Source organism: Schistocerca serialis, chromosome 8, assembly GCF_023864345.2.
Source record: "Schistocerca serialis cubense isolate TAMUIC-IGC-003099 chromosome 8, iqSchSeri2.2, whole genome shotgun sequence".
Classification (NCBI taxonomy): Eukaryota; Metazoa; Arthropoda; class Insecta; order Orthoptera; family Acrididae; genus Schistocerca; species Schistocerca serialis.
The window spans coordinates 177123922-177148534 of record NC_064645.1 but is presented as its reverse complement, the minus strand read 5'-3'; the positions used below and the strand labels follow the sequence as shown (position 1 = coordinate 177148534).

At 42.6% G+C, this 24613-nt stretch overlaps 1 protein-coding gene across 1 annotated transcript in view; it reads left to right on the top strand.

Annotated features, from left to right (window-relative positions):
* LOC126416906 (protein O-mannosyl-transferase TMTC2-like) overlaps positions 1-23988 on the top strand; it is a 111198-nt gene extending 87210 nt beyond the window's left edge. Inside the window, exon 5 of the mRNA XM_050084789.1 lies at positions 20063-23988. Within this exon, the coding sequence (XP_049940746.1) occupies positions 20063-20236 (174 nt within the window). The 3' untranslated portion in view covers positions 20237-23988. The remainder of the gene's footprint in view (positions 1-20062) is intronic.
* The last annotated feature ends 625 nt before the right edge of the window (positions 23989-24613 follow it).

The following is a 24613-nucleotide window of genomic DNA, read 5'->3' as shown; positions in this document are numbered from 1 at the left end:
AAAGCACCGCCCTGGCCCCCACTGACTGCTTCCAGTACCCGTATGCACCAGCGGTGGTCAGTCGCTGCTGGAATACTGCGTTATCCTTCGTGTTTCATTGACCCTGTTAATACAAAAATTTGAGGTTTGTCAGTGACAGCGTAATTCTGTCAGAGACAGCAAAGGACGAGTAGCTGAACAGAATGCACAGTCTCTTGACAGGAGTATATAAGATGAACCTTAACAAAAGCATGCGTGGATATGGAATGTAGATGCATTGAATCAGGTAATACTGAGAAAATTATACTAGTAAAGTACGTGAATTTTGCTATTTGGACATCAAAATAACTAATGATGGCCGAAGTAGAGAAGATATACAATGTAGACTGGCAATGCCACGAAAAGCGTTTCGGAAGATGAGAAACTTAACATCGAATATAGATTCTACTGTCACGAAAAAAAAAAAAAAAAAGAGAGAGAGAGAGAGAGAGAGAAAGAAAATGGCTCTGAGCACTATACGACCTAACGTCTGAGGTCATCAGTCGCCTAGCACTTATAACTACTTAAACCTAACTAACATAAGGATATCACACGCATCCATGCCCGAGGCAGGATTCGAACCCGCGACTGTAGCGGTCGATTCCAGACTGTAGCGCCTAGAACCGCACGGCCAATCCGGCCGGCCGGCAGCTTCTCTAGAATAAATTATAATTAAGTGAAACACTCAGCTGCCGACAGGTGTTGTTGATACACCCTGATGGGGACAGATTAAATGGATGTGCAAGTATCTATTAGGTACATTACGTATGTAGATTGTGGACAGTTAGGAATGTGGGTCTCACGGGAAGCGTGCAAGGGATAAGTCCCTGCAGTCGCGTTATTCCTCTGTGTCCTCGGTTCCTCAGATGAATAGAGCGTCTGGCTAGAGGAAGGGATCGGTTGGTAGGACACATTCTGATACACCAGGCGATACCAAATTAGTGTTGGAGGGGAGTGTGGGGGATAAAGGACGTAGAGGGAGATCAAGACATGAATACCGCATGCAGATTCAAAAGATGTAAGTTAAAGTAGTCATTTAGTTATTCGGAGATGAAGAAATTTGCACAGGATAGCGTAACATCAAGAGTGGCACCAAAGCAGTCTTCGAACAGAGACCACAACAGCAACAAAACAAATGTCGCACTAGACTAATGAGGCACAGCTCTATCGAATGGGCACGTAAAATTGCGCTTTAAAAAGCGGTTTGTTTGTTATGGCAAACAAACCGTCGCTTTGAGTCGACACTCGGCGTCACTTGAAAGACATGACGAACAATATTTGTTTGGACTGATTCGAGATACACGTTGCTAAAACGATATTGCAACTATATGCTGAAGTACCAGGCAAAATACACCTGATGACTCTTAGGAGGCCGGCCGCTGTGACAGAGCGGTTCTAGGCCCTTCAGTCCGGAACCGCGCTGCTGCTACGGTCGCAGGTTCGAATCCTGCCTGGGGCATGGATGTGTGTCATGTCCTTAGGTTAGTTAGGTTTAAGTAGTTCCAAGTCTAGGGGACTGATGACCTGAGATGTTAAGTCCCATAGTGCATAGAGCCTTAACTCTTAGGAGGAGCGCCAGTTTTAATTATGGCCCTAAATTAAAAATTTATAATGCTGTCATAATCTTCACATTAAGATGCGTAATCTTACATAAACGTTTAACACAGTATAGTAGTAGAGTTAAAAACTGTGCATATGTCTTGAGACACAATTACTACTGGAGCGTATATTACCCTGACTATATTCGTCCAATAATTGACAATTACAGTACTTATCGACCTCCAACAACTTTACACGTAACTTCAAACTTTTCGGAACTTTTTGATGGCAACAACCCCCACAAAACGATGATAGGAAAAAGGTTTATCGTTTAATACATTTCCACAGTTAATGCAGTAAAACTTCATTATCAGGAATTGCGTCTAAACTTACAGGGTAGCGCACGATAAGTCACCTGATTTGTTTCATGAATAACACATTTGTTGTGGAAAAGATCTGTAATGTATTGATGTAGAACTAAAGAATACAGCATGGAAACACAGCCTAATAAATCACACGTTCAATATGACAGCCGTTTTGGTTTCCAATCTCTTGTTGTTGAAAAGATCTGTAATGTATTGATGTAGAACTAAAGAATACAGCATGGAAACACAGCCTAATAAATCACACGTTCAATATGACAGCCGTTTTGGTTTCCAATCTCTTCAAGTCGCACATGTGCTTTTGTGACGACTCTCCGACACTAATGTTTTGGAATGGCACGGCATAACTCCACATTGATGGCCTTAAGTTGCACTCCATTTTCCGGTGTTCTGTGGTGCACCTTCTCTGTAAGGAACCCCCAAAGGAAGAGCTCACATGGGCTGTGAGGCGACCACATTCGTCCTCCTGCATAACGTTCTGGAAATCTATTTGACAATACCCTAAGGCGAAGTCTTCTGTGTAGGAAATCAAGCACAACGTTGGCAGTATGGGGGCGTGCTCCATCCTGCATGAACCATTGTGTCTGCAATGGAAGACATGAGACCATGAGGAAAGAACTGGTTTCGCACCATGTGTAAATAGCGTTCACCGCTTACTATAGCATCGAAGAAGAACGGACCAATGATTCCATGGCTTGATATCGTGACCCAAACGCACACTTTCTCCTCGTAGGTGTCTTTCGTGTGGATTATTAGAGGAGGTTCACATGGCCAGAATCGAACATTATGTTTGTTCACAACTCCGTTCATGTAAAAATAAGTTTCGTCAAAAAAACCATGCGTTGTGTACATGTGCCTCTTGGTCTTGCTCGATTGCCGACCTTGCAAACTGCAGTCTCTGCTCCTTATCTCTGGCAATAAGTACCGACTCTTCTTGTTGATTTACACGGACTACGCGTCAAATCCACTTGTACTGCATGTTTTGCGGCGAACGTACGGTACGTGCATGTGGCCGCTAACACTACAAAATCGATCCAGTACCATCAAATTTTTTATGTAATCTGCATATTGCCTGTGGGCCGGGAGCCCCCCGTGTGCCTAAATGAGCACGAAACTTTCTCTGTGTCAGTGTAACGCTGTTGGTCGCCGCGACGGTAACACAGTCTTCGTTTTCTGTGCGACGGTCAACCGTCCTCTGTCCGACTTCGCGGGAAAGTGAAATGGCGGACTCACAATGGAAGCGATGAACTCGCAACGACATCTAGCGTAATCTCCATGAACTGCACGAAGTTGAGTGCACCATTTTGAAGCTATTGCCCATATAGTATACTTGTAGGATCAAAATTCAATCGGGTGACTTGTCGTGTATCACCCTGTATTACTAATGTACTGCTAACTCTATTTGCAACAGAGTTAATGAGGCGTGACGTCATAAACAATGAGGCACCGACACGTAAAATGGATGTTTTATATGTGGGAGTTCGATTCTTGTCTCATCGTATGGTATTCCTACAATGGAGAGACTGATTTTGGACATGACTTGTACACTACCGGCCATTAAAATTGCCATTAAAATTGATACACCAAGAAGAAATGCAGATGATAGACGGGTATTCATTAGACAAATATATTATACTAGAACCGACATGTGATTACATTTTCACGTAATTTGGGTGCATAGGTCCTGAGAAATCAGTACCCAGAACAACCACCTCTGGCTGTAACAACGGCCTTGATACGCCTCGGCATTGAGTCAAACAGAGCTTGGATGGCGTGTACAGGTACAGCTGCCCATGCAGCTTCAACACGATACCACAGTTCATCAAGAGTAGTGACTGGTGTATTGTGACGAGCCAGTTGCTCGGCCACCATTGACCAGACGTTTTCAGTTGGTGAGAGATCTGGAGAATGTACTGGCGAGGACAGCAGTCCAACATTTTCTGTATCTAGAAAGGCCCGTACAGGACCTGCAACATGCTGTCGTGCATTATCCTGCTGAAATGTAGGGTTTCGCATGGATCGAATGAAGGATAGAGCCACGGGTCGTAACACATCTGAAGTGTAACGTCCACTGCTCAAAGTGCCGTCAATGCGAACAAGACGTGAGCAGGACGTGTAACCAATGGCACCCCATACCATCACGCCGAGTGATACACGCTTCCAATGGGCGTTCACCGCGATGTCGCCAAACACAACGACCACCATGATGCTGTAAACAAAACCTGGATTCATTCGAAAAAATGACGTTTTGCCATTCGTGCACCCAGGTTCGTCGTTGAGTATACCATCGCTGGCGCTCCTGTCTGTGATGCAGCGTCAAGGGTAGCCGCAGCCATGATAGTCCATGCTGCTGCAAACGTCGTCGAACTGTTCGTGCAGATGGTTGTTGCCTTGCAAACGTCCCCATCTGTAGACAGAGGGATCGAGACGTGGCTGCACGCTCCGTTACACCCATGCGGATAAGATGCCTGTCACCTCGACTGCTCGTGATACGAGGCCGTTGGGATCCAGCACGGCGATCCGTATTACCCTCCTGAACCCATCAATTCCATATTCTGCTAACAGTCATTGGATCTCGACCAACGAGAGCAGCAGTGTCGCGATACGATAAACCGCAATCGCGATAGGCTACAATCCGACCTTTATCAAAGTCGGAAACGTGATGGTACGCATTTCTCCTCCTTACACGAGGCATCACAACAACGTTTCACCAGGCAACGCCGGTCAACTGCTGTTTGTGTGTGAGAAATCGGTTGGAAACTTTCGTCATGTCAGCACGTTGTAGGTGTCGCCACGGGCGCCAACCTTGTGTGAATGCTGTGAAAAGCTCATCATTTGCATATCACAGCATCTTCTTCCTGTCGGTTAAGTTTCGCGTCTGTAGCACGTCATCTTCGTGGTGTGGCAGTTTAATGGCCAGTAGTGTATATAGTCTGAGTATTTTAAAGTCTGGCGTTCTGATGCAAAATCTTTTGCAGCACCACTTGAAAATGGTCCAAAGGCCAAAACTGCAGTTGTAAAGTTGTATACCCATTATCTGGTCGTAGTGCACAGGACACTATGGAGTCGCCAATCAATAATCAGTGTCTGTTTTTTTCTTCTTCTCTATATATTCAAATAAAATGTCCCGTCTGCTTCAAAATTGAATATAGTCCAGTCCACACCACTAAGGATAAAACTTGAAATTTCGAGAGCACGTTCATCTTACACTGGGGGCATCGTTGAAGAAGGGATCTTACGAAATTCCACCCCTACGGAGGTGAGATAGTGGAGGAATACTTTTCTTTAAATACCTTCGCTATTAAGGAAATTTTGTAGCTGGAACCACGAAATTTGGTAACTGATTTCTCGGTCATAAATTAAAAGAAAATACGTGTTTCAGCCTTTTTGGAATCTCAACCCTAAAGAGATGAAATAGTGGATGGAAGTTTGTCTGGAAAGAAATCATTAATACAGAACTACGTAAGTATTTTTACGTTACATCAATCAAAATTGGCGTTTGACTTATGGGTAGAAATAAAAAAAATACCTATTTCAGTTTTTTTGAGCTTCATCTACCAAAATTGGCGTTTGACTTACGCCTAGAAATTAAAAAAAAACGTATTTCAGATATTTTGGAAATTCTGCCACAAGAGGGTGAAACAGGTGTTCAAAGTTGTTACAGAAATATTTCATTACGAAAGCATTTTTGAAACTTCTCGGTTAGAAGTAAAGTATTCGTGTTTCCGTGTTCCTTTAAATGACATCCGCGATGAATATTTTTATGAAAATACTGCGTTGTCTTAAAACATTTTTAACCGAAGTCTATGAAAACTGGTATTTGACTTCTCGTTTAGAAACATATGTGTTAGGACGGGAACGTTTCTATGTAAATATCACCAAAAAAACTCAGAAGGCAGGATTATCAAAAGCCTCCGACACCAGATACCAGAATCGCTTTTTGGTCAAAAGTACATTCGGAAAAGACCATGGTTCTGTGGTCCTAATTGCCATGAAAGGTATAGAAGGTGTTGCACTTCGTGAAATAAATCAAAGAAAGCTATTTAACAGTCATCACGACAAATCAGCCTTACCAGAATACCATGGAAAAAGAAACAGCTCCTTCATACATTAATCTTCAGTAGGCCTAATAAATGTTTGTAAAATTATTTTTGTAGTAATTACTATCCAAACAATAGCAGTAGACGCTAAGCTATTTGCCGTCACTCACATCCGTTTCCTTACAGGATGGCTTCTCTTGTGGTCCAGTCTCGTAACACCCATGGATCAGGACAGCATCATCATCTACAGAAGTTTAAACCCTCTCATTTTTCTAATTTTATGGCCAAGGGCATTATTTAATGTAACATTACGACGAGTTTCATTAATTACGTTATCGATACAGCATAACCTGTTTTGTTAACTGATTCTTTCGTCTCTTGGCAGAACAACATTGTAATAAATGAAAAGCAATACTTTACTTACGTTCTACATGCGTAATTTATCGAATTCGGCTTGCAAAACCATCATTAGAGTTTAATCCTGTAAAACATAAACAATACAGTGCTTTTCAATTACTACATTATTTTCATACTGATGCTGTTCTCTTATTTCTGTCGTTCCGGCCGGCCGCGGTGGACGAGCGGTTCTAGGCGCTTCAGTCCGGAACCGCGCGCCTGCTATGGTCGCATGTTCGAATCCTGCCCCGGGCATCGGTGTGTGTGGTGTCCTTAAGTTAGTTAAGTAGTTCTAAGTTCTCGTGGACTGATGACCTCAGGTGTTAAGTCCCATAGTGCTCAGAGCCATTTGAATCATATTTTCTGTCGTTCCGTTTGAGCTGTCCTCAATGCTCGTTTTCAAAACTCTGTCATCAGTAGTAAAATCTTGAAAATTGTTAATATTCTTCAGTTAATATAACCTTAATCTGACGGAAATACTGTATGAGCTGTATTGAATAAAATTAATCCCTTAATCCAAGTATGAGACTTCAAGGAACGCAAGAAGGTCAAAACCACACCTATTTTGCTAATAAAACATAATGGCTCCAAGCTTCCCATACGAAAATACATCGAAAATTAGGATAAGTACATTATTTAGGCCCAAGGCAATACTCGAATTTCCTGAGGCAAACTAGAGATTGGATGATTTCGACTTTTTTGTAAGTTTATACTGAAACTGAATTCTTAGGGGTAACGAAACTGTTACGCCCGATAGGTACTTCATTACTATCAGTTCTCATTCCATTTTTCAATAACACTGATCACGACTTCTCACTGACACTTCACGATATACACTGAAGAGCCAAACAAACTGGTACACCTGCCTAATAACGTGTAGAGCCCCCGCGAGCACGCAGAAGTGTCGCAACACGACGTGGCATGGTCAGGAATAGTGCCTGAAGTAGTGCTATAGGAAACTGACACCATTAGTATTGCAGGGCTGTCCATAAATGCGTAAGAGTACGACAGGGTGGAGATCTCTTCTGAATAGCACGTTGCAAGGCATCCACAGATATGCTCTGGAGATATCTGGGGAGTTTGGTGGTCAGCGGATGTGAATAAACTCAAAGAATGTTCCTGGAGCCACTGTGTAGCAATTCTGGACGTGTAGGGTGTCACATTGTACTGCTAGAATTGCCCAAGTCCGTCGGAATGCACAATGGACATGAATGGATGCAGGTGATCAGACAGGATGCTTAAGTACGTGTCACCTGTCAGAGTCGCATCTAGACGTATTAGAGATCCCATATCACTCCGAGTGCACACACTCCACACCTTTACAGAGCCTCCACCAGCTTGAACAGTCCCCTCCTGATACGCGGGTTCCATGGATTCATGAGGGTTTCTCCATAGCGTACACGTCCATCCGCTCGATAAAATTTGAAACAAGACTCGTTCAATGGCCCATCACTGAAATCTGCAGCTATTTGCAGAATGGTTGTACTTCTGCAACGTTGAACAGTTTTCTTCAGTCGTCGCTGATCCCGTTCTTGCAGGATCTTCTAGCCGCATCAATGTCGGAGATTTAATGTTTTACGGGATTCCTGATGCTCACGGTATACACGAGGAATGATCATACGGGAAAAATCACCACTTCATCGCTACCTAGGTGAAGCTGTGCCCAATCGCTCGTGCGCCGACTAATACCTTGTTCAAACTCACTGAAATCTTGATAACCTGGCGTTGTAGCAGCTGTAACCGATCTGACAACTGCGTCAGACACTTGCTGTCTAAACCAGCCGGGGTGGTCGAGCGGTTCTAGGCGCTACAGTCTCGCCGCGCGGCTGCTACGGTCGCAGGTACGAATCCTGCCTCGGGCATGGATGTTTGTGATGTCCTTAGGTTAGTTACGTTCAAATAGTTCTAAGTTCTAGTGGATTCATGACCTCAGAAGTTAAGTCCCATAGTGCTCAGAGCCATCTGAACTTGCTGTCTTATATAGGCGTTACCGACCGTAGCGCTGTGTTCTGCCTGTTTCTATATCTTTTCATTTGAATACGCATACCTATACCACATTCTTTCTCACTTCAGTGTTTTGCAGGATAAAGTACACTCCTAGAAATTGAAATAAGAACACCGTGAATTCATTGTCCCAGGAAGGGGAAACTTTATTGACACATTCCTGGGGTCAGATACATCACATGATCACACTGACAGAACCACAGGCACATAGACACAGGCAACAGAGCATGCACAATTTCGGCACTAGTACAGTGTATATCCACCTTTCGCAGCAATGCAGGCTGCTATTCTCCCATGGAGACGATCGTAGAGATGCTGGATGTAGTCCTGTGGAACGGCTCTCCATGCCATTTCCACCTGGCGCCTCAGTTGGACCAGCGTTCGTGCTGGACGTGCAGACCGCGTGAGACGACGCTTCATCCAGTCCCAAACATGCTCAATGGGGGGCAGATCCGGAGATCTTGCTGGCCAGGGTAGTTGACTTATACCTTCTAGAGCACGATGGGTGGCACGGGATACATGCGGACGTGCATTGTCCTGTTGGAACAGCAAGTTCCCTTGCCGGGCTAGGAATGGTAGAACGATGGGTTCGATGACGGTTTGGATGTACCGTGCACTATTCAGTGTCCCCTCGACGATCACCAGTGGTGTACGGCCAGTGTAGGAGATCGCTCCCCACACCATGATGCCGGGTGTTGGCCCTGTGTGCCTCGGTCGTATGCAGTCCTGATTGTGGCGCTCACCTGCACGGCGCCAAACACGCATACGACCATCATTGGCACCAAGGCAGAAGCGACTCTCATCGCTGAAGACGACACGTCTCCATTCGTCCCTCCATTCACGCCTGTCGCGACACCACTGGAGGCGGGCTGCACGATGTTGGGGCGTGAGCGGAAGACGGCCTAACGGTGTGCGGGACCGTAGCCCAGCTTCATGGAGACGGTTGCGAATGGTCCTCGCCGATACCCCAGGAGCAACAGTGTCCCTAATTTGCTGGGAAGTGGCGGTGCGGTCCCCTACGGCACTGCGTAGGATCCTACGGTCTTGGCGTGCATCCGTGCGCCGCTGCGGTCCGGTCCCAGGTCGACGGGCACGTGCACCTTCCGCCGACCACTGGCGACAACATCGATGTACTGTGGAGACCTCACGCCCCGCGTGTTAAGCAATTCGGCGGTACGTCCACCCTGTCTCCCGCATGCCCACTATACGCCATCGCTCAAAGTCCGTCAACTGCACATACGGTTCACGTCCACGCTGTCGCGGCATGCTACCAGTGTTAAAGACTGCGATGGAGCTCCGTATGCCACGGCAAACTGGCTGACACTGACGGCGGCGGTGCACAAATGCTGCGCAGCTAGCGCCATTCGACGGCCAACACCGCGGTTCCTGGTGTGTCCGCTGTGCCGTGCGTGTGATCATTGCTTGTACAGCCCTCTCGCAGTGTCCGGAGCAAGTATGGTGGGTCTGACACACCGGTGTCAATGTGTTCTTTTTTCCATTTCCAGGAGTGTATTTCCTAAAATATAGTCTGTACGGCAAATCTCTAGCAAGCCATGAGTCTTCTTGTGACGGTACATGTCCAGGTGAGGAGCAGTTTTGAGGAGCAGTTTCTCATCATTCATTTTAACCAGACGGCGTTGTTTTTATGGCTTCAGTGCGTGAACGATAGAACACTGGGCTGGTAACGGGACAAAAATACCCCGCTGCACGCGGCAGATATGAAACGGGGTCTGGAAACCGATGAGCAAAGTGTCTGCTCACGGTGAGTGTGCCTTGAAAAGCGAGAAAGCCAAACTACCACCAAGCGTGTGTGCAGAGAGCGAATAACGTTCCCTCACTTCCGGGAATGCCTTTATGGAAACAAGGCTTCCCGCTCAGGCCTGAAAGACGAGACGAGCCCAGCCGACCCGCCTCACCTCGACCGCTTTGGAAACAAATTTACGTCGCTGTTAGTTGATCCGCGAGCGGTGTGGGCGAATTTAATTAGGGCGCAGTGGCAGAGGCGGCGGAGAGGGGGAGGGGGGTGCTGGGGATGGGCCTAGAGAGACGAGCAGAAGCCAACAGCGCTTGCCTCGTACACTCCTCCGTTTGCACGACTGATGTCGAATATATCTACGAGTGTTCATTATTGCCTCAGCCTAGGTGATACAGACCGCACATGACATCATTATCTTGAAATCAACTTCTCAATCAGTTGTTTAGTGGCGGAATCCAACTGCACACCACCTCTGGGGTACTGTTCAAGTTATCCTTGTCTGAAATGTACGTCAGCCAACAGGATGGTGTCAGTATTTAAAATAAGTAGTGTATCATCCCATATACTGGCAAAATTTCAAGTAACCTCGCAAATAAGTTCAAATCTCGCAACTACACACCTGCGTTTGTTAATATCAACAGCTTGACAATATTTTTAGTCAATAGCAAATTCAAACTGCAGCTCTTGCCACAGAGTGCTGTGTATCAGATCACACTCAAGCACTGTGGAGAAGTAACCAGGGTGAGCATTAATAAAACTGGTAACCTGCAGGAACGGGTTCCTGACTGTAAAAGCTGGCCGCGGTGGCCGTGGGGTTCTAGGCCCTTCAGTTCGGAACCGCGAGACTGCTACGGTGGCAGGTTCGAACCCTGCCTCGGGCATGGATGTGTGTGATGTCCTTAGTTAGGTTTAAGTAGTTCTAAGTTCTAGGGGACTGATGACCTCAGATGTTAAGTTCCATAATGATCGTAGCCATTTGAACCATTTGACTGTAAATGGAGAAAAAAGATCCTGTGTATTGTGACTTGGCAAGACAGCCAAGCCACTAGGAGGTGAAGCCGAAAGGCACGCGTTTAAGCTCACGCAGGCTGGCGTGAGGTCTGGAACAGTTAAAGGATTTGAGTCTAGCAAATAAAGTACGTAGCTGTTGGAATACTTAACTTTAATCCATAAGTGGTGAACATAGCTCTTCACGGTACATGCATCACAAGATAAATAGCAAATGATAATGGCGCCTTGCTAGGTCGTAGCAAATGACGTAGCTGAAGGCTATGCTAACTATCGTCTCGGCAAATGAGAGCGTAATTTGTCAGTGAACCATCGCTAGCAAAGTCGGCTGTACAACTGGGCGAGTGCTAGGAAGTCTCTCTAGACCTGCCGTGTGGCGGCGCTCGGTCTGCAATCACTGATAGTGGCGACACGCGGGTCCGACGTATACTAACGGACCGCGGCCGATTTAAAGGCTACCACCTAGCAAGTGTGGTGTCTGGCGGTGACACCACACTGTGACCAGGTGTCCGGAAATGGACGGTGTGTATCCAGCGACAACATATCGTCCCGGGACACTGTACGTAGCTGCATCGCATCTACGTCACAGCAGATGTTCAAAGTAGCCTCTATGGGACTGCAGGTGACAGGAATAGTAGTGGTTGTCATGCAGGATACACGTACTCATACTGTGGGTTACACTATATTGGCAGTCCACTTCTCTGGAGTTTGTTCTAGGGTTCGTCTCAATGTTCTGTATAACCCGGATCTCAGAATCTGACGTACACACAGTCCGCCGCCTCCGTGCACGTTCCTCTGTCTGAGAAGACCCATGATGATCGTTAAGGCAAAGCCGTAGGCCATTGCATTGTCTGTTGTGAGAAGTAATGCCTGAAACTGTGCATGCTCGGCACACTCATTGTGTACCTAGGAAATGAATTCCCTAACGATTTCAGAAATGGAATGTCCCATACATCTAGCTCTAACTACCATTCCAGACTTTATAGTCTGTTGATTCCCGTCTTCAGGCCAGAATCACATCGGAAACCTTTTCAAATGAAGGACATCACCTTTACGCCAGTGACTGTTACAACGTTTTACTACACACTACTGCAATTTCGGCTTCAGGCCATTATCAAGTGCTGATATTAAGGCTTTTCAAATGAATCACCTGAGTGCAAGCGACAGCTCCCTCTAATGCATCGCCCTTTTATATCTTGTGTAGGCGATACCATCGTCATCCGTATACATGCATACTACTGTCTAAGACTTTTGTCATCTCAGTGTAATTTGTAACGTAGTGAGTCAATACGTGATAACTTTACTGCAGCAAGCTGCTCTGCTGAACAGCCTTTGCATTGGAGACGTCGGCTGTGAAGGAGACAGCCAGGTGTCTGAGCAATGACTCATTCGCACCTGTCTCTATGCTAGCCGTGGGAAGCGGTATCTGTGTCACTTCAAGTGACTGAATAATCAAACCCTTAAGAATCTAAATAAACTATATTAAATATTATGTAATATTGTTTAAGGTCGATACACCGCCTTTTGTTATTCAGGAGAATATGGTATAAAAATTTCAGTCTTCTACCTGTCACGGTTTCAGAGTTAGAGGAAATTACCTAAAACACCACAAACAGACACTTAGACTAAAAAACTAAGTTAGGAATAATAACAGTTCGTCTTTTAGTATCATTTGAAATCATTTCTCAAGTTCACAATATGTCAGGTCAATTTATTTGGATTTTCATATTAAAAAGTGTTTCAAATGGCTCTGAGCACTATGGGACTTAACTTCTGCGGTCATCAGTCCCCTAGAACTTAGAACTACTTAAACCTAACTGACCTAAGGATATCAAACACATCCATGCCCGAGGCAGGATTCGAACCTGCGACCGTAGCAGTCGCGCGGTTACGGACAGCGCGCCTTAACCGAGAGACCACCGCGGCCGGCTCATATTAAAAACGTTAATTACTTTTCATTTTCGTAATATAAAATCCAGGAAAGATTATTATTTAATTAATATCTATTTGTTTCGTTGTTGTAGAATGAATGAGAATCAGTGAGAGTGTGTAAGTGGGATATACGTAGAAATTCAACATTATATAATGCACCGCATTAAGTAACTGTGCAGTGGGAAAGTTGTGTTTTCCCCTCGTTCCTGATGACGTATGTCTAAGAGTACTTGCTTTTGTAAGAAGGCAGACAGAATATCCGTTTGCAGAGTAATACTTTTCTAAATAAATTCCCGGATTAGTTTTCCTTTCGTTTGGTTTTGTTAAACATTATATTAATAGTTGCATATTGAAATGACGTGAATACAACTGGGAATAGTGATTGGTATAGGACAGTTCTGGCGCGAGAATGATCTCGAACGATTGTTCTGCTTTGCTGGTCATTTTGACCAACCAATCAGAGTTTAGCAGTTCCTCCGCAGTGCCAGGTAGTTATAGGCTGCGGAAGGAGCAGCATTGAGGGGTCGCTGGGTAGCTACTGAACGTGCAGGTCATGTTGAACGTGTCCGTCCGCACAATGTGTAAAATGAAGAAGGTATTGGTATATCGCGTTGCCGTATGAGCAGTTGCATTTATGGACAGTTTTGTGAAGTTTGGAAGTTCTATAATTGTTTTGTTTGAAAGATAAACGCGTGTGAACTTTCGGCCTTTGCAAAATTCCGCGTGGCATGTTTCATATCCGTATATGGAATACTTGGCGAGCAATTTCTTTGATAGAAATCCTTTGAAAGGACTGAATGTGATACTCAGATATTGTAGCGGAGTATTGACTGTAAAATCGCGTAATTCTTCGGATTGGTACATTTCTGGCTGCCTTGAGTGTGTACTGGGTTGCATGAACTGTGAACTGAGGACGGTGATGATGTTCGCTAGTTACATGTGGGCTGATGGCAGGTATTTTTTTAATTGAAATGGAATAAAGGACTCATTTCAGAATTTTGACGTTTTACTGAGAGAACGAAGCAACCACTTTCCGCCAGAAAAGTATTATAAGAATTTACGAGACTGATTGCTACCAGAGTTCATGCGGACTTTGCAACGTAAGAATTGACGGCGTTTTCTTCAACGCTGCTTTTACGTTGTCATCGCAGTACATACGCATGCAGAGAAACGGGCTGGTGATCTGCCGCCGTACTGAGGTAGGTGGAACTATTTCCAATGAACAGTACGACGAACGAGTAAACTTTATACAGGCCCGCCCCGCCGCAAATTCCATGACGTGTAAATTTAGTTTATGATGTACAGCTTTTTGTCTACAGAAAACGCTCAGATGTATATCGAGCGCTTACAATTAGAATTAGTATCAACAGAATTATGTTACACAAATTATACTGCATTTTTCATTGCATTCGTCCATCATAAAACTGCTGCAACAACAACCTGTTCTTGAAAGTGATAAACTATAACATTTCTCCTTCGTACTGCAACGACGAACGCTCACGTAACCCCGTTACATATATTTTCCCTTACAATAGGGTTCCAGTGTCCCAAATACTGTTTGAATGTTGCACAATTACATCTCCCATTAAGTACTGAGTTATTATTATTACGTGCACACTAATTACAGAGATATTCAATGCGTCATTTTACATTCAAATAAAAAATTAATTTATAAATACAGCTGATTTTGACGATTTTTTATATACAATTGTGAGTTAGTAATTGCTACCAACCACCTTTTACCTAGTAACAGAAATTCTTCTACAGAGTAGAAGGAGTCGTCAACAGGAAACTTTTCCAGGTGGTTTTCAAATTCTACCTTGCTGTTTGTCAGACATTGTAATCACTGGCCAAGTGATTAAACATTTTCGTTGCAACATCGTACGCTTCTTTTTCAACTAAAAACAACCTTAATGTTTAGTAACGGATGTAATTCTCTTCTGGTACTGAATTATGTACATCATTGTCCCTTTTGAACTGAAGTCGATTATTTACAACAAACTTCATGAGCAAAGGATAAAATGTGAAGCAGTAGTCAAAATACCAAACTTGTTTAAGTTCTTATCAATAACGACACATAAATAATCTGCAGTTTCTACTCTGCTTGTTATTTCCTCACCATTGATCCGTTTCGAAATCGTGTAGTACCTCTAGATGTACAGAATTAAGTACACTTTTAGAAATTGAGAGTGAAACTATTCACAGAAAACCTGAAACTAATACTTTTAAGAACATTTTTTACCGTTTCTTGTGTTGCTGTATTTATACTTGGACTGATTACAACACTAGCGTCACCGGCAAAAAACTTATTCTGTTTGTTGTATATTAAACGGAATGTCGTTTACATACTTGAGTAAGAATATCAGACCTACGACTGGGCCTTGAGGAATGTTGTACATGATTTCTCACCAGGTAGGAGTATCTCTCGCTATTACATTGACAAAATTACTAAGCACAACTACTTTTGGGTAGATATGACATTATTCATTGGTTGGCTATACCACAAATTACATGAAACCTCAATTTATCGCGGAGAATTTGTGATTCACACGTCAAATGCTTTGGATAGGCTGCAGAAAATAACACCCATTAATGTTTTGTTATTTAATGCTTCTAAATTTGGCGAGTGAACGTGTAAATGGCACTCTGATTTGAGCAACTCTTCCAAAATCCAAAGAATGATTTACTGAGAGTATTATTGTCGCTCTCAAATGTTTGGGTAAAGTATGTCGATTATTATTGACATCTCTCCTATCCCCTGTCTTATAGCGGAGTTTAAAAATACCGTATTTCAGTATCTCTGAAAAAGGTGCCTTGAGCTAGTCATGCATTATACTTTTCAGATAATACAGGGTTTATCTTTTCCAGTCTACCAAAATTCTACCACACCACCTTCTTCATCTCACGTCGGCTTGTATAGAAATACATCGTTGCTGGTAATCTGTTGCAGATATTTTAAATCCGTTTAATCAAAGAGTATTATGATTTTCGGGAACCGAAGACTCTCCTGTGGCAATAGACGAGGACTCGCGCAGTAGAAACGATCGTGTAAACCACAGGCCGTCCTACTCGGCCAAGGAACCCAGACGTACGTAGAAAACGGCGGCCATGTTCATGGTGTGTTCCTTGACTTCCAGAATGCGTTAGGTATAATAGGCACTAATGACCAAATGAGCAAAATACGTTCTTGTAGAATAGTACACATTTGTTAATGGACTGAAAAATTCTTACTAAGTAGCACATGGCATGTCCTGTCTAAAGCAGAGAAACCTTCACACCAAAAATTGTCTTCAGGTCTACTCCAAATATGTGTAATAGGAGATTTGTAGTTCATAATAAATGTAAACAATGTAGTGGATAACGCCGGAACTCTAGGCACATCTACTGGTCTCACTCATCTTGGCTGGGTGTCTTGTCTATAGTTAAGCCTCGATTTTTCTCCTGGCTAGATTATCAGTCCACTATTACGCTAAGGACGTTGTAAATAATTTTGTCTTCTAAACCGTACTTAGGAGGCTCTCCTATATCTTCATTGAGGGGATATATCCATAGGACGTGACACTGTGTGCCGATTTCCCCACAGTCGCTCCTCCCTTTTGGCCTCCTACCAGTTTTATTAAGATATGTAGGGTACCATTCATGTTAGCAAGGGTATTGAACCAGTCCCCTGGATGGCTCAGAATGTACTAACTGAAGCTTTACGTTTACAGCAAAACCACCTCCTTTTGTCTGAAGAGTATTCTTCTGTGCTGGTCGTCTTCGAATATCAAATTCTGTGTCATTAACGACGTATCCCTGGAGATAAGTTGAAGAAAGGAAAACCAGTATTTATTGCATTTGTAGTTTTGGAGAAAGCTTGGAAATTTTGGAGTTAACTAGGATAAAATACAGAGAGCTAAAGTTTGTTTACAACTTTTACAGGAAGCAGACTACAGTGAAAGGAGCAGGACATTAACAGAAAGCCATAGTTGTCAAGGGAGTGAAGAAGGAGTACAGCACATCCTCGTACATTGAGCAGGCTGTGAAGGAACCAAAGAGAAATTTTCAAAGGAGAAAGAGAAAAAACATAAACCTTGAGTTTCTGTCAGAGGCACCAGAGGACTTGAAAGAGGCGTTAAACAGAATAGATAGTGGAATGAAAAGAGATTGTAAGATGAAGTTAAACGAGGATGGTGGAACGTAATATAATTAAATCGGCTGATGCTGAGGGAATTAGATTAGGAGATGAGGCACTAAAAGTAGTAGATGAGTTTGACTATTTGGATAACAACATAACTGTTGATGGCCCCAGTAAAGTGGATGTAAAAGGCAGATCGGCTGTAGCAAGAAAAGAAAGTTCTAGAAAAGAGGAATTTGTTAAGATATAATATAAATTCAAGTGTTAGGAAGTCTTTTATAAGGGTATTTGTATGGGTGTAAACTTCTATGGAAGTGGAACATAGATGATAAGCTGTTCATGCAAGAAGGTAGAAACTTTCCAAATTTGGTGTTGTAGGAGAAAGATTTGATGTGAAGATCTACTAACAAATGAGAAACTACTGAATGGAACTGGGAAATAAAGTTATGGCAAAACATGACCAAGAGATCGCTTAGTAGGACACAGCTGAGGCATCCAGCAGTGGTCAGTTTGATTACGAAAGTAACTGCGGGTGAGAGAGGAGGTAAAAATTGTAGTTTTTTCCTATTTTTAACGACCAATATAATTTGTTTGCTCAAAAAAAGTGGTAACCCTATATTCAATTCACCGTAATAATACTGTTACACCATCTATAACTGTGGTGCTGAAGGATCCACAGCTGCATAGGAGCGTTTCCCCGTGTACTTCCTTCACCGCACGTTCGGAAAATCTGAACAGTTCTGAGTCTATTAGGTTGGAGCATAAGTTCGTAGCGTTTTTGTTTTGCACGTTGGTATTCTGGCTGGCATGGTTTTATTTATCGACTATCATTTTTTATTTGTAATCACTGTTGCTATTTGAGTTTACATATTGTCATCTGGTGGTAGTGAGTGGAGCTGTGGATGCTAGAAAATGGAGTGCCAACTGGAGAAATGGCAACATTGCCGACTTATTCTTCTGTTTGAGTTCAGTAGAGAGGTGACAGCAGCGGAATAAGCCAGAAACGTTTGCACCATGCACGGCGATAATGCCACTGAGTAGAGCAAGGCAAGAGAATTGTTTTCTCTTTTTAAGGAGGATCGTTTTGACAGTAGTGACTCTCCACGTTCAGGAGGACCTATGGTGTTTGATTTAGATCGTTTAAGCGCATTAATACACAATGATCCACGTCAGTGTACTCGAGAACTAGCGAATGTGATAAATTGCGATGATTCCCATCTTTTGACATTTTCATGCAATAAGGAAGGTTAAAAAATCGGGTATATGGGTACCGCCCATTCTAAGCCAAAAACACAAATCAGCGGGTGGCCATATTTAGGTCTCTGCTTGCTCCTCATCAATTGGCTCGTGAACAACATTGACCATTCCTATCTCAAATCGCCCCTGGTGACAGGAAATGGTGTCTTCATGCTAACAGAAGGAAAATGAAGGAATGGCTGAGGCCATACAAAGCTGCAGTTCTCCTTACTAAGACATGTCCGCGTCCAGAAACGACAATTTTACGCATCTCGTGGAACTACGACGATGTGGTGTTCTTTGAATTGCTTCCCCGGGATGCGGCTTTTCGCGGATGATGCTGTAGTATACAGAGAAGTTGCAGCATTAGAAAATTGCAGCGAAATGCAGGAATATCTGCAGCGAATAGGCACTCGGTGCAGGGAGTGGCAACGGACCCTTAACATAGACAGATGTAATGTATTGCGAATACATAGAAAGAAGGATACTTTATTGTATGATTATATGATAGCGGAACAAACACTAGTAGCAGTTACTTCTGTAAAATATCAGGGAGTATGTGTACGGAGCGATTTGAAGTGGAATGATCGTATAAAATTGAGATTCATTGGGAGAGTCCTTAGAAAATGTTGTCCATCAACAATAGAGGTGGCTTACAAAACACCCGTTCGACCTATACTTGAGTATTGCTCATCAGTGTGGGATCCGTACCAGGTTGAGTTGACAGAGGAGATAGAGAAGATCCAAAGAAGAGCGGCGCGTTTCGTCACAGGGTTATTTGGTAAGCGTGATAGCGTTACGGAGATGTTTAGCAAACTCAAGTGGCAGACTTTGCAAGAGAGGCGCTCTGCATCGCGGTGTAGCTTGCTGTCCAGGTTTCGAGAGGGTACGTTTCTGGATGAGGTATCGAATATATTGCTTTCCCCTACTTATACGTCCCGAGGAGATCAGGAATGTAAAATTAGACAGGTTCGAGCGAGCACGGTGGCTTTCCGGCAGTCGTTCTTCCCGCGAACCGTACGTGACTGGAACAGGAAAGGGAGGTAATGACAGTGGCACGTAAAGTGCCCTCCGCCACACACCGTTTGGTGGCTTGCGCAGTATAAATGTAGATGTAGATGTAGATATAGCCGTCACTGCTGATATTCATTCTCAATAACTGAGACGTCTTGCAGACGAAATTCTGGAACAACGACCAGGAAGTCTGCGTGAAGTCACGCAACTCCGCGAAATTCTGCTAGAATGACAAGAAACACTGTAGAGTAGTTGAATTGAGGAGTCATTTCGCACATACCTTATTCACCAGATCTTGCGCTCTCATATATTCACCTTGTCCGCTCTCTATCGAACAGCCTTCAGGGAACTTCCTTTCCGGATGAAAATGGGCTCCGAACTGGACCCGACGAGTTTTTCACGTCAAAACCACGTGATTTCTACAGTTCCGGAATTTACAAGTAACCGCAGCGTTGTCTGACTGTTGTAAATAGTGGAGGAGAATATATTTTTGATAACTAAAGTCTCATATGTGTATCTATAGTGCTTTTTATACTTACGGAAAATGCTGATAACTCACGCACCACCCTAACGCAGTGCACTTGCTCAGTGCTGAGGCTGCCTGGTGCTCGTGTTGCAGAGCGCGCGGCACCACCTCAACCTGGGCGCCATCCTGCACCTGAACGGCCGCTACGACGAGGCAGCCGCCTGCTACCGCGAGGCGCTGCGCCTGCAGCCGGATGACGCAACCGCGCTCACCAACCTGCAGAAGCTGCGCAGCCTCATGGCGGCCCGCCGGCCTAGCAAGCTGTGACACCTGCAGCCGCGTGACGTCACGCCGCCCAGAGCACAGCCACTGGCGGCCACCTGAAGACCACCTGCGCCAGCTGGCTGCGGGTCAGCCGCGCCACTTGCAAAGGAGTTCGCGAGACCTGGCAGGTGTCCCATTTGGCGTCGCTAAGACGACCAACAGTAGGCGCTGCGGGATTCCCCAGCTGGGATTCTTGCGATTATCATCACGGTCAACCAGTCGAGTCGTGATTATCCCGTCGTTGCCTCGACACCCATTTTAGTGAGCGCCCTCTTACTGTAAAACAGTTTTCGTGGATGGCTAACTCTATCACCTACAATCGAGACGCTGGAAACTACCAGCATCGCAAAGTGTTTGTTCCCGATGTGAACTACCCACTTAGTTAAGCTGACATTGGTGATCCGTGAAATAGAGTCGGTTCTGATTTATCTGCCAGTTACATGTCAGTGTTCGCATGACGCTGCAGTTCCCTCTATTTCTTCGTCAACGTGCGGAATGAGAAATATCTCCGAAATGCTTGGCAAACGTAGAGACTTCGCTCAAACGCCATGACATGAGGTCTGTGAGGAGTGAAGTTTCAGCACTAGCTGCTTCAGTTAAGGAAAGACTAAAATTCGGTGGCAACGAATAAGTGTCGGAAATAGACGCTATGTGCTTGTAATCATTCTAAACACTTACCTGGTACTGGGAACCGTTTAATATAAATGAGATTGTTCAGAATAATCTTAAGTAATGCTCTTCTCAGTACTTGCCCCTGTACTGACTCATTGTAGGTATCTAATTCGAGGACACGTGAGACATAAGGTCAACAGTCGCTTCTTTTCTATAAACCAAACACACACACACTGAAGACGACTAACGACTTGCAATATACTGGGCCGTTCGAGTTGCTTCTTTTCAAAGGAAAGTACTCTAACTTCTTACTAGTTTACCTGTCATGAAAAATAAAACAAACACCAGTAGCATGTACAGCTCAGTATTCGCTGTGATGAGTACTAATGCTTCAAACTTTGTTAGGAGCAGTATCGTGTTAACACTAAAATGCTATGAAAACAACAGAATATGGACTTCCGTTACTAGTTCTGTACGTGTACATAACTTACGTGTTGGTCAATTTTCAACAGTGACACTAATGCGTTCCATATTTCGTTTTGAAATCATACTGTAACGTTAGCGTACCAACGCTATAATCAGAGAGTCTGAGAAAAGTATTCAAAAACAGAATTCAATTGGCAGCTGACTTTGTTAAAAACGTGTCTTCTTAGGTGGGATCATGCACAGTAAGCCTTACGATCATTGTATCACGATATGGTGAAAGGATTGCAAAACGTTTCTCTGCACGCGATTTGTCAACGAAGGTCTACACTGCAAGGCAGAGAAAGGCTCATGCGGCCAAAAAAAAAAAAAAAACCATCACACAATTTGCACTTGTTCTGTGGGAAGGAATCACTATTCGTTTCATTCAACAGAAGCCTTATGGAGTCCAAGATATGCACCTGTAATAACAATGAACGTGCTACTTCCTTACTTCACGACGATTCAAAGAATTATGCATACTACCTTGCAACACTTGCTACTGGTTTCGTAGGTGAACAGTGTGCTTTGAAGCACACCTTAAAAATGACTCACGTTCCTAAAAGTGTACGTTTGGATCAATTAATGATCATCGGTGGGTTCCTGTAACCAGTATAATATCTTTGCGTACAGGAGAACCCCTATATATTCACACAAATATATACGACAAGCTTCGTTAATTCATGTCGCGATAAATAATCAACATGCCACACTGAAAGTTATTTCTCTTTAAGTGTCAAACATCTTCGAAATACATATTTATCTCTAACGACCCAGTTGTGCATGTTATAAAGCTCCAAACAATTATAGGATCAATGCAGTATGTTTCGATTAATATATAGGCGAATAAATTGTTTCCCACTTAATACAACTATCAGATTCTGCCTGTGTACTGCAGCTTCCTTATTTATAATATGACAGAGGACTTTTCCTGTGAATGTACATAAGGGTAAATTATTTGTGACACAATGCAATGAAATGTGAATATACAGCTAAAAAGACAACAAATTAACATTGTAGTTGATTTAGTTTGCATAAATGCTGAGCTATCATCTTCTAACACAGAAAATTTGAAGGCAAATTTTCTTAGTGTTTTTTGTCCTAGCTTCCTGCTTCAACGACAGTGACCATTCGTGACCGAGTCCTTAGCTCAAAATTGTACATAGATCCCATAAAATGTTGACTAGCTTTTTCCCCAGGGCCTACCATCTCCCATGAATGATAGGTAAACGTCGTAACATGATACGCTTAAGAGAAAAATAAAAATGTAACATAAAACTTTCAATTTTTTGAAGATGAGCTATTTTTATAGGACACTGATTAGAACGATACACGATATTTATATCTGATCTAAGGTAAAGGTTCCTTTATCCGCTTAAAACAAGAACTTTGTGTTTACTTCAGTTATTGTGAAAACAGACCCTTTTTCTGCAACAGCTCCCCTAAGACCTGCATTCTTAATGTCAGTCAGACAGCGTGCACAATACATTCTGAAGACTTTTGCAGATACTTGTTGTGGGTTTAGAAAACCAGGACTATAATGTGCAACTGTTATGTAGACTAAAGTGCATTTTTTGACCTGACCAGAGAATATGGATAAAAAATGTTTGTCTTCAGTTATTGACTGATGTTGTTCAATATCATCTTGTTATTGTTTTAAAATTATAATTTACTTTCTCACTCCATAGTTTCAAATGAACTGGAAATTTTGTGTGAGAACTGAAAAAGAGACAAGGAGGAGATGCATCAGTTGCTCTCAATATTGTTAAAAATTGCAGTACATGACAGTATAAATAAATGACATAATTTGTAATTCTAAAAGTATTACATTAGTTTTTTAAACAATCTAAAATATTAGATTTGCATGCCTGTGCATAATGTACATTACTTTATTTACCATTTATATCTTGAAATGCCCACAAACCTCTTCATATTATTTATTAATAGTTTTTTGCCAGATCCTTATGTTAAGGTCTTGTCGGCTTTGATCTTTGTTCAACACATGGCTTAACTAGTCAAATATATATAATGGCACTATTTTGGTTGGTGGGAAGGATTGGACAGTAAGGACAAGGTACTTGCCATAACTGTCATTTCTACGCATATTGCAAGACTGTGTAATACTCAAAGCTGTTAATAACATAAAATAATGTAGCTTTTGCACCAAAATACATGGTATAGTGTAAGCGTTAGTGGCAAGTACATGTGTTCCTGAACTTCAGAAATACCTCCTGTCCCATTTGCTTCTACAAAAGAAAGATGTAACACAGTGTCATTAGGAGAAGCTTATTCCATGATTTGTTATTATACAAAATATAAAATGTCATTTGGAGGAGTGTTGGGTATTTTATTTTTAAGTTTCATCTTGGGAAATTATTGCACATATTCAATGTAAAATGTATTTTTCTGGTAGTTTAAGTGAAATTATATATAATTTAACTTGCAAACCTGTTAAAAATCTACTCCAGTTAATGATGTTTAACGCAAACTTCACTGGAGTAGTAGTTAGCAATGTGTTATATACAAGGATTGAACCATTCTAATGTCTTGCTAATTGCAGAAGTTTCATATTAAGAAACTTAATTAAAATTACTGTCTTCCAACAAGATATTGTTAGTAAGGTGTTTCTGTGTTAATAGAAAAAAATTGAGATATGCTACCCAGCACTCTTTTTCGCTGTATTCACAACGAAATTAGTTTAATTTGCATTAGATATAATATCATAAATATAATCTTTATAATATTTATCAAGACAATACAGATACATTTGTAAATATAAAAGCTCTTGTGTTTCCTTTGACACTAACGAAATGAAGAAGAATGGCTGATCATTAAATATGGATTATTGAATTTTTACAAATGGGAAAAGAATGGGTATTTATGTGTTCAGTTATCAGATACTTTCTTTACCTTGTAGTTTCTGGCTTTATTAATGAACATCTTCAAAATGGACTTCAGTTCAAAATAACAAGTGATATAAGAGAAATACACCACACTCTCTTATGTATCAGAATAACAGTTTTCATAATGGTTTACAAATATTTATCGAATATCATACACACATGTATGTCCATTTGATTAAATTGTTTAATTACTAACTGTATAATACTTATATTACAGACTGTTGACAAAGTATTTGCTAGAGCTTATCAGAATACCAGTGCCTGTGTATTTAGGAGACTGTGAAAGAAATTATAATATTAAAATGGAATTGTGTAGAACTGTAGAAATACTTCCATTAAGGAAGAATGGAGCTCATCAAATGAGATAGGTTTCAATTTATAGTTAACATAAATAATTTTACGA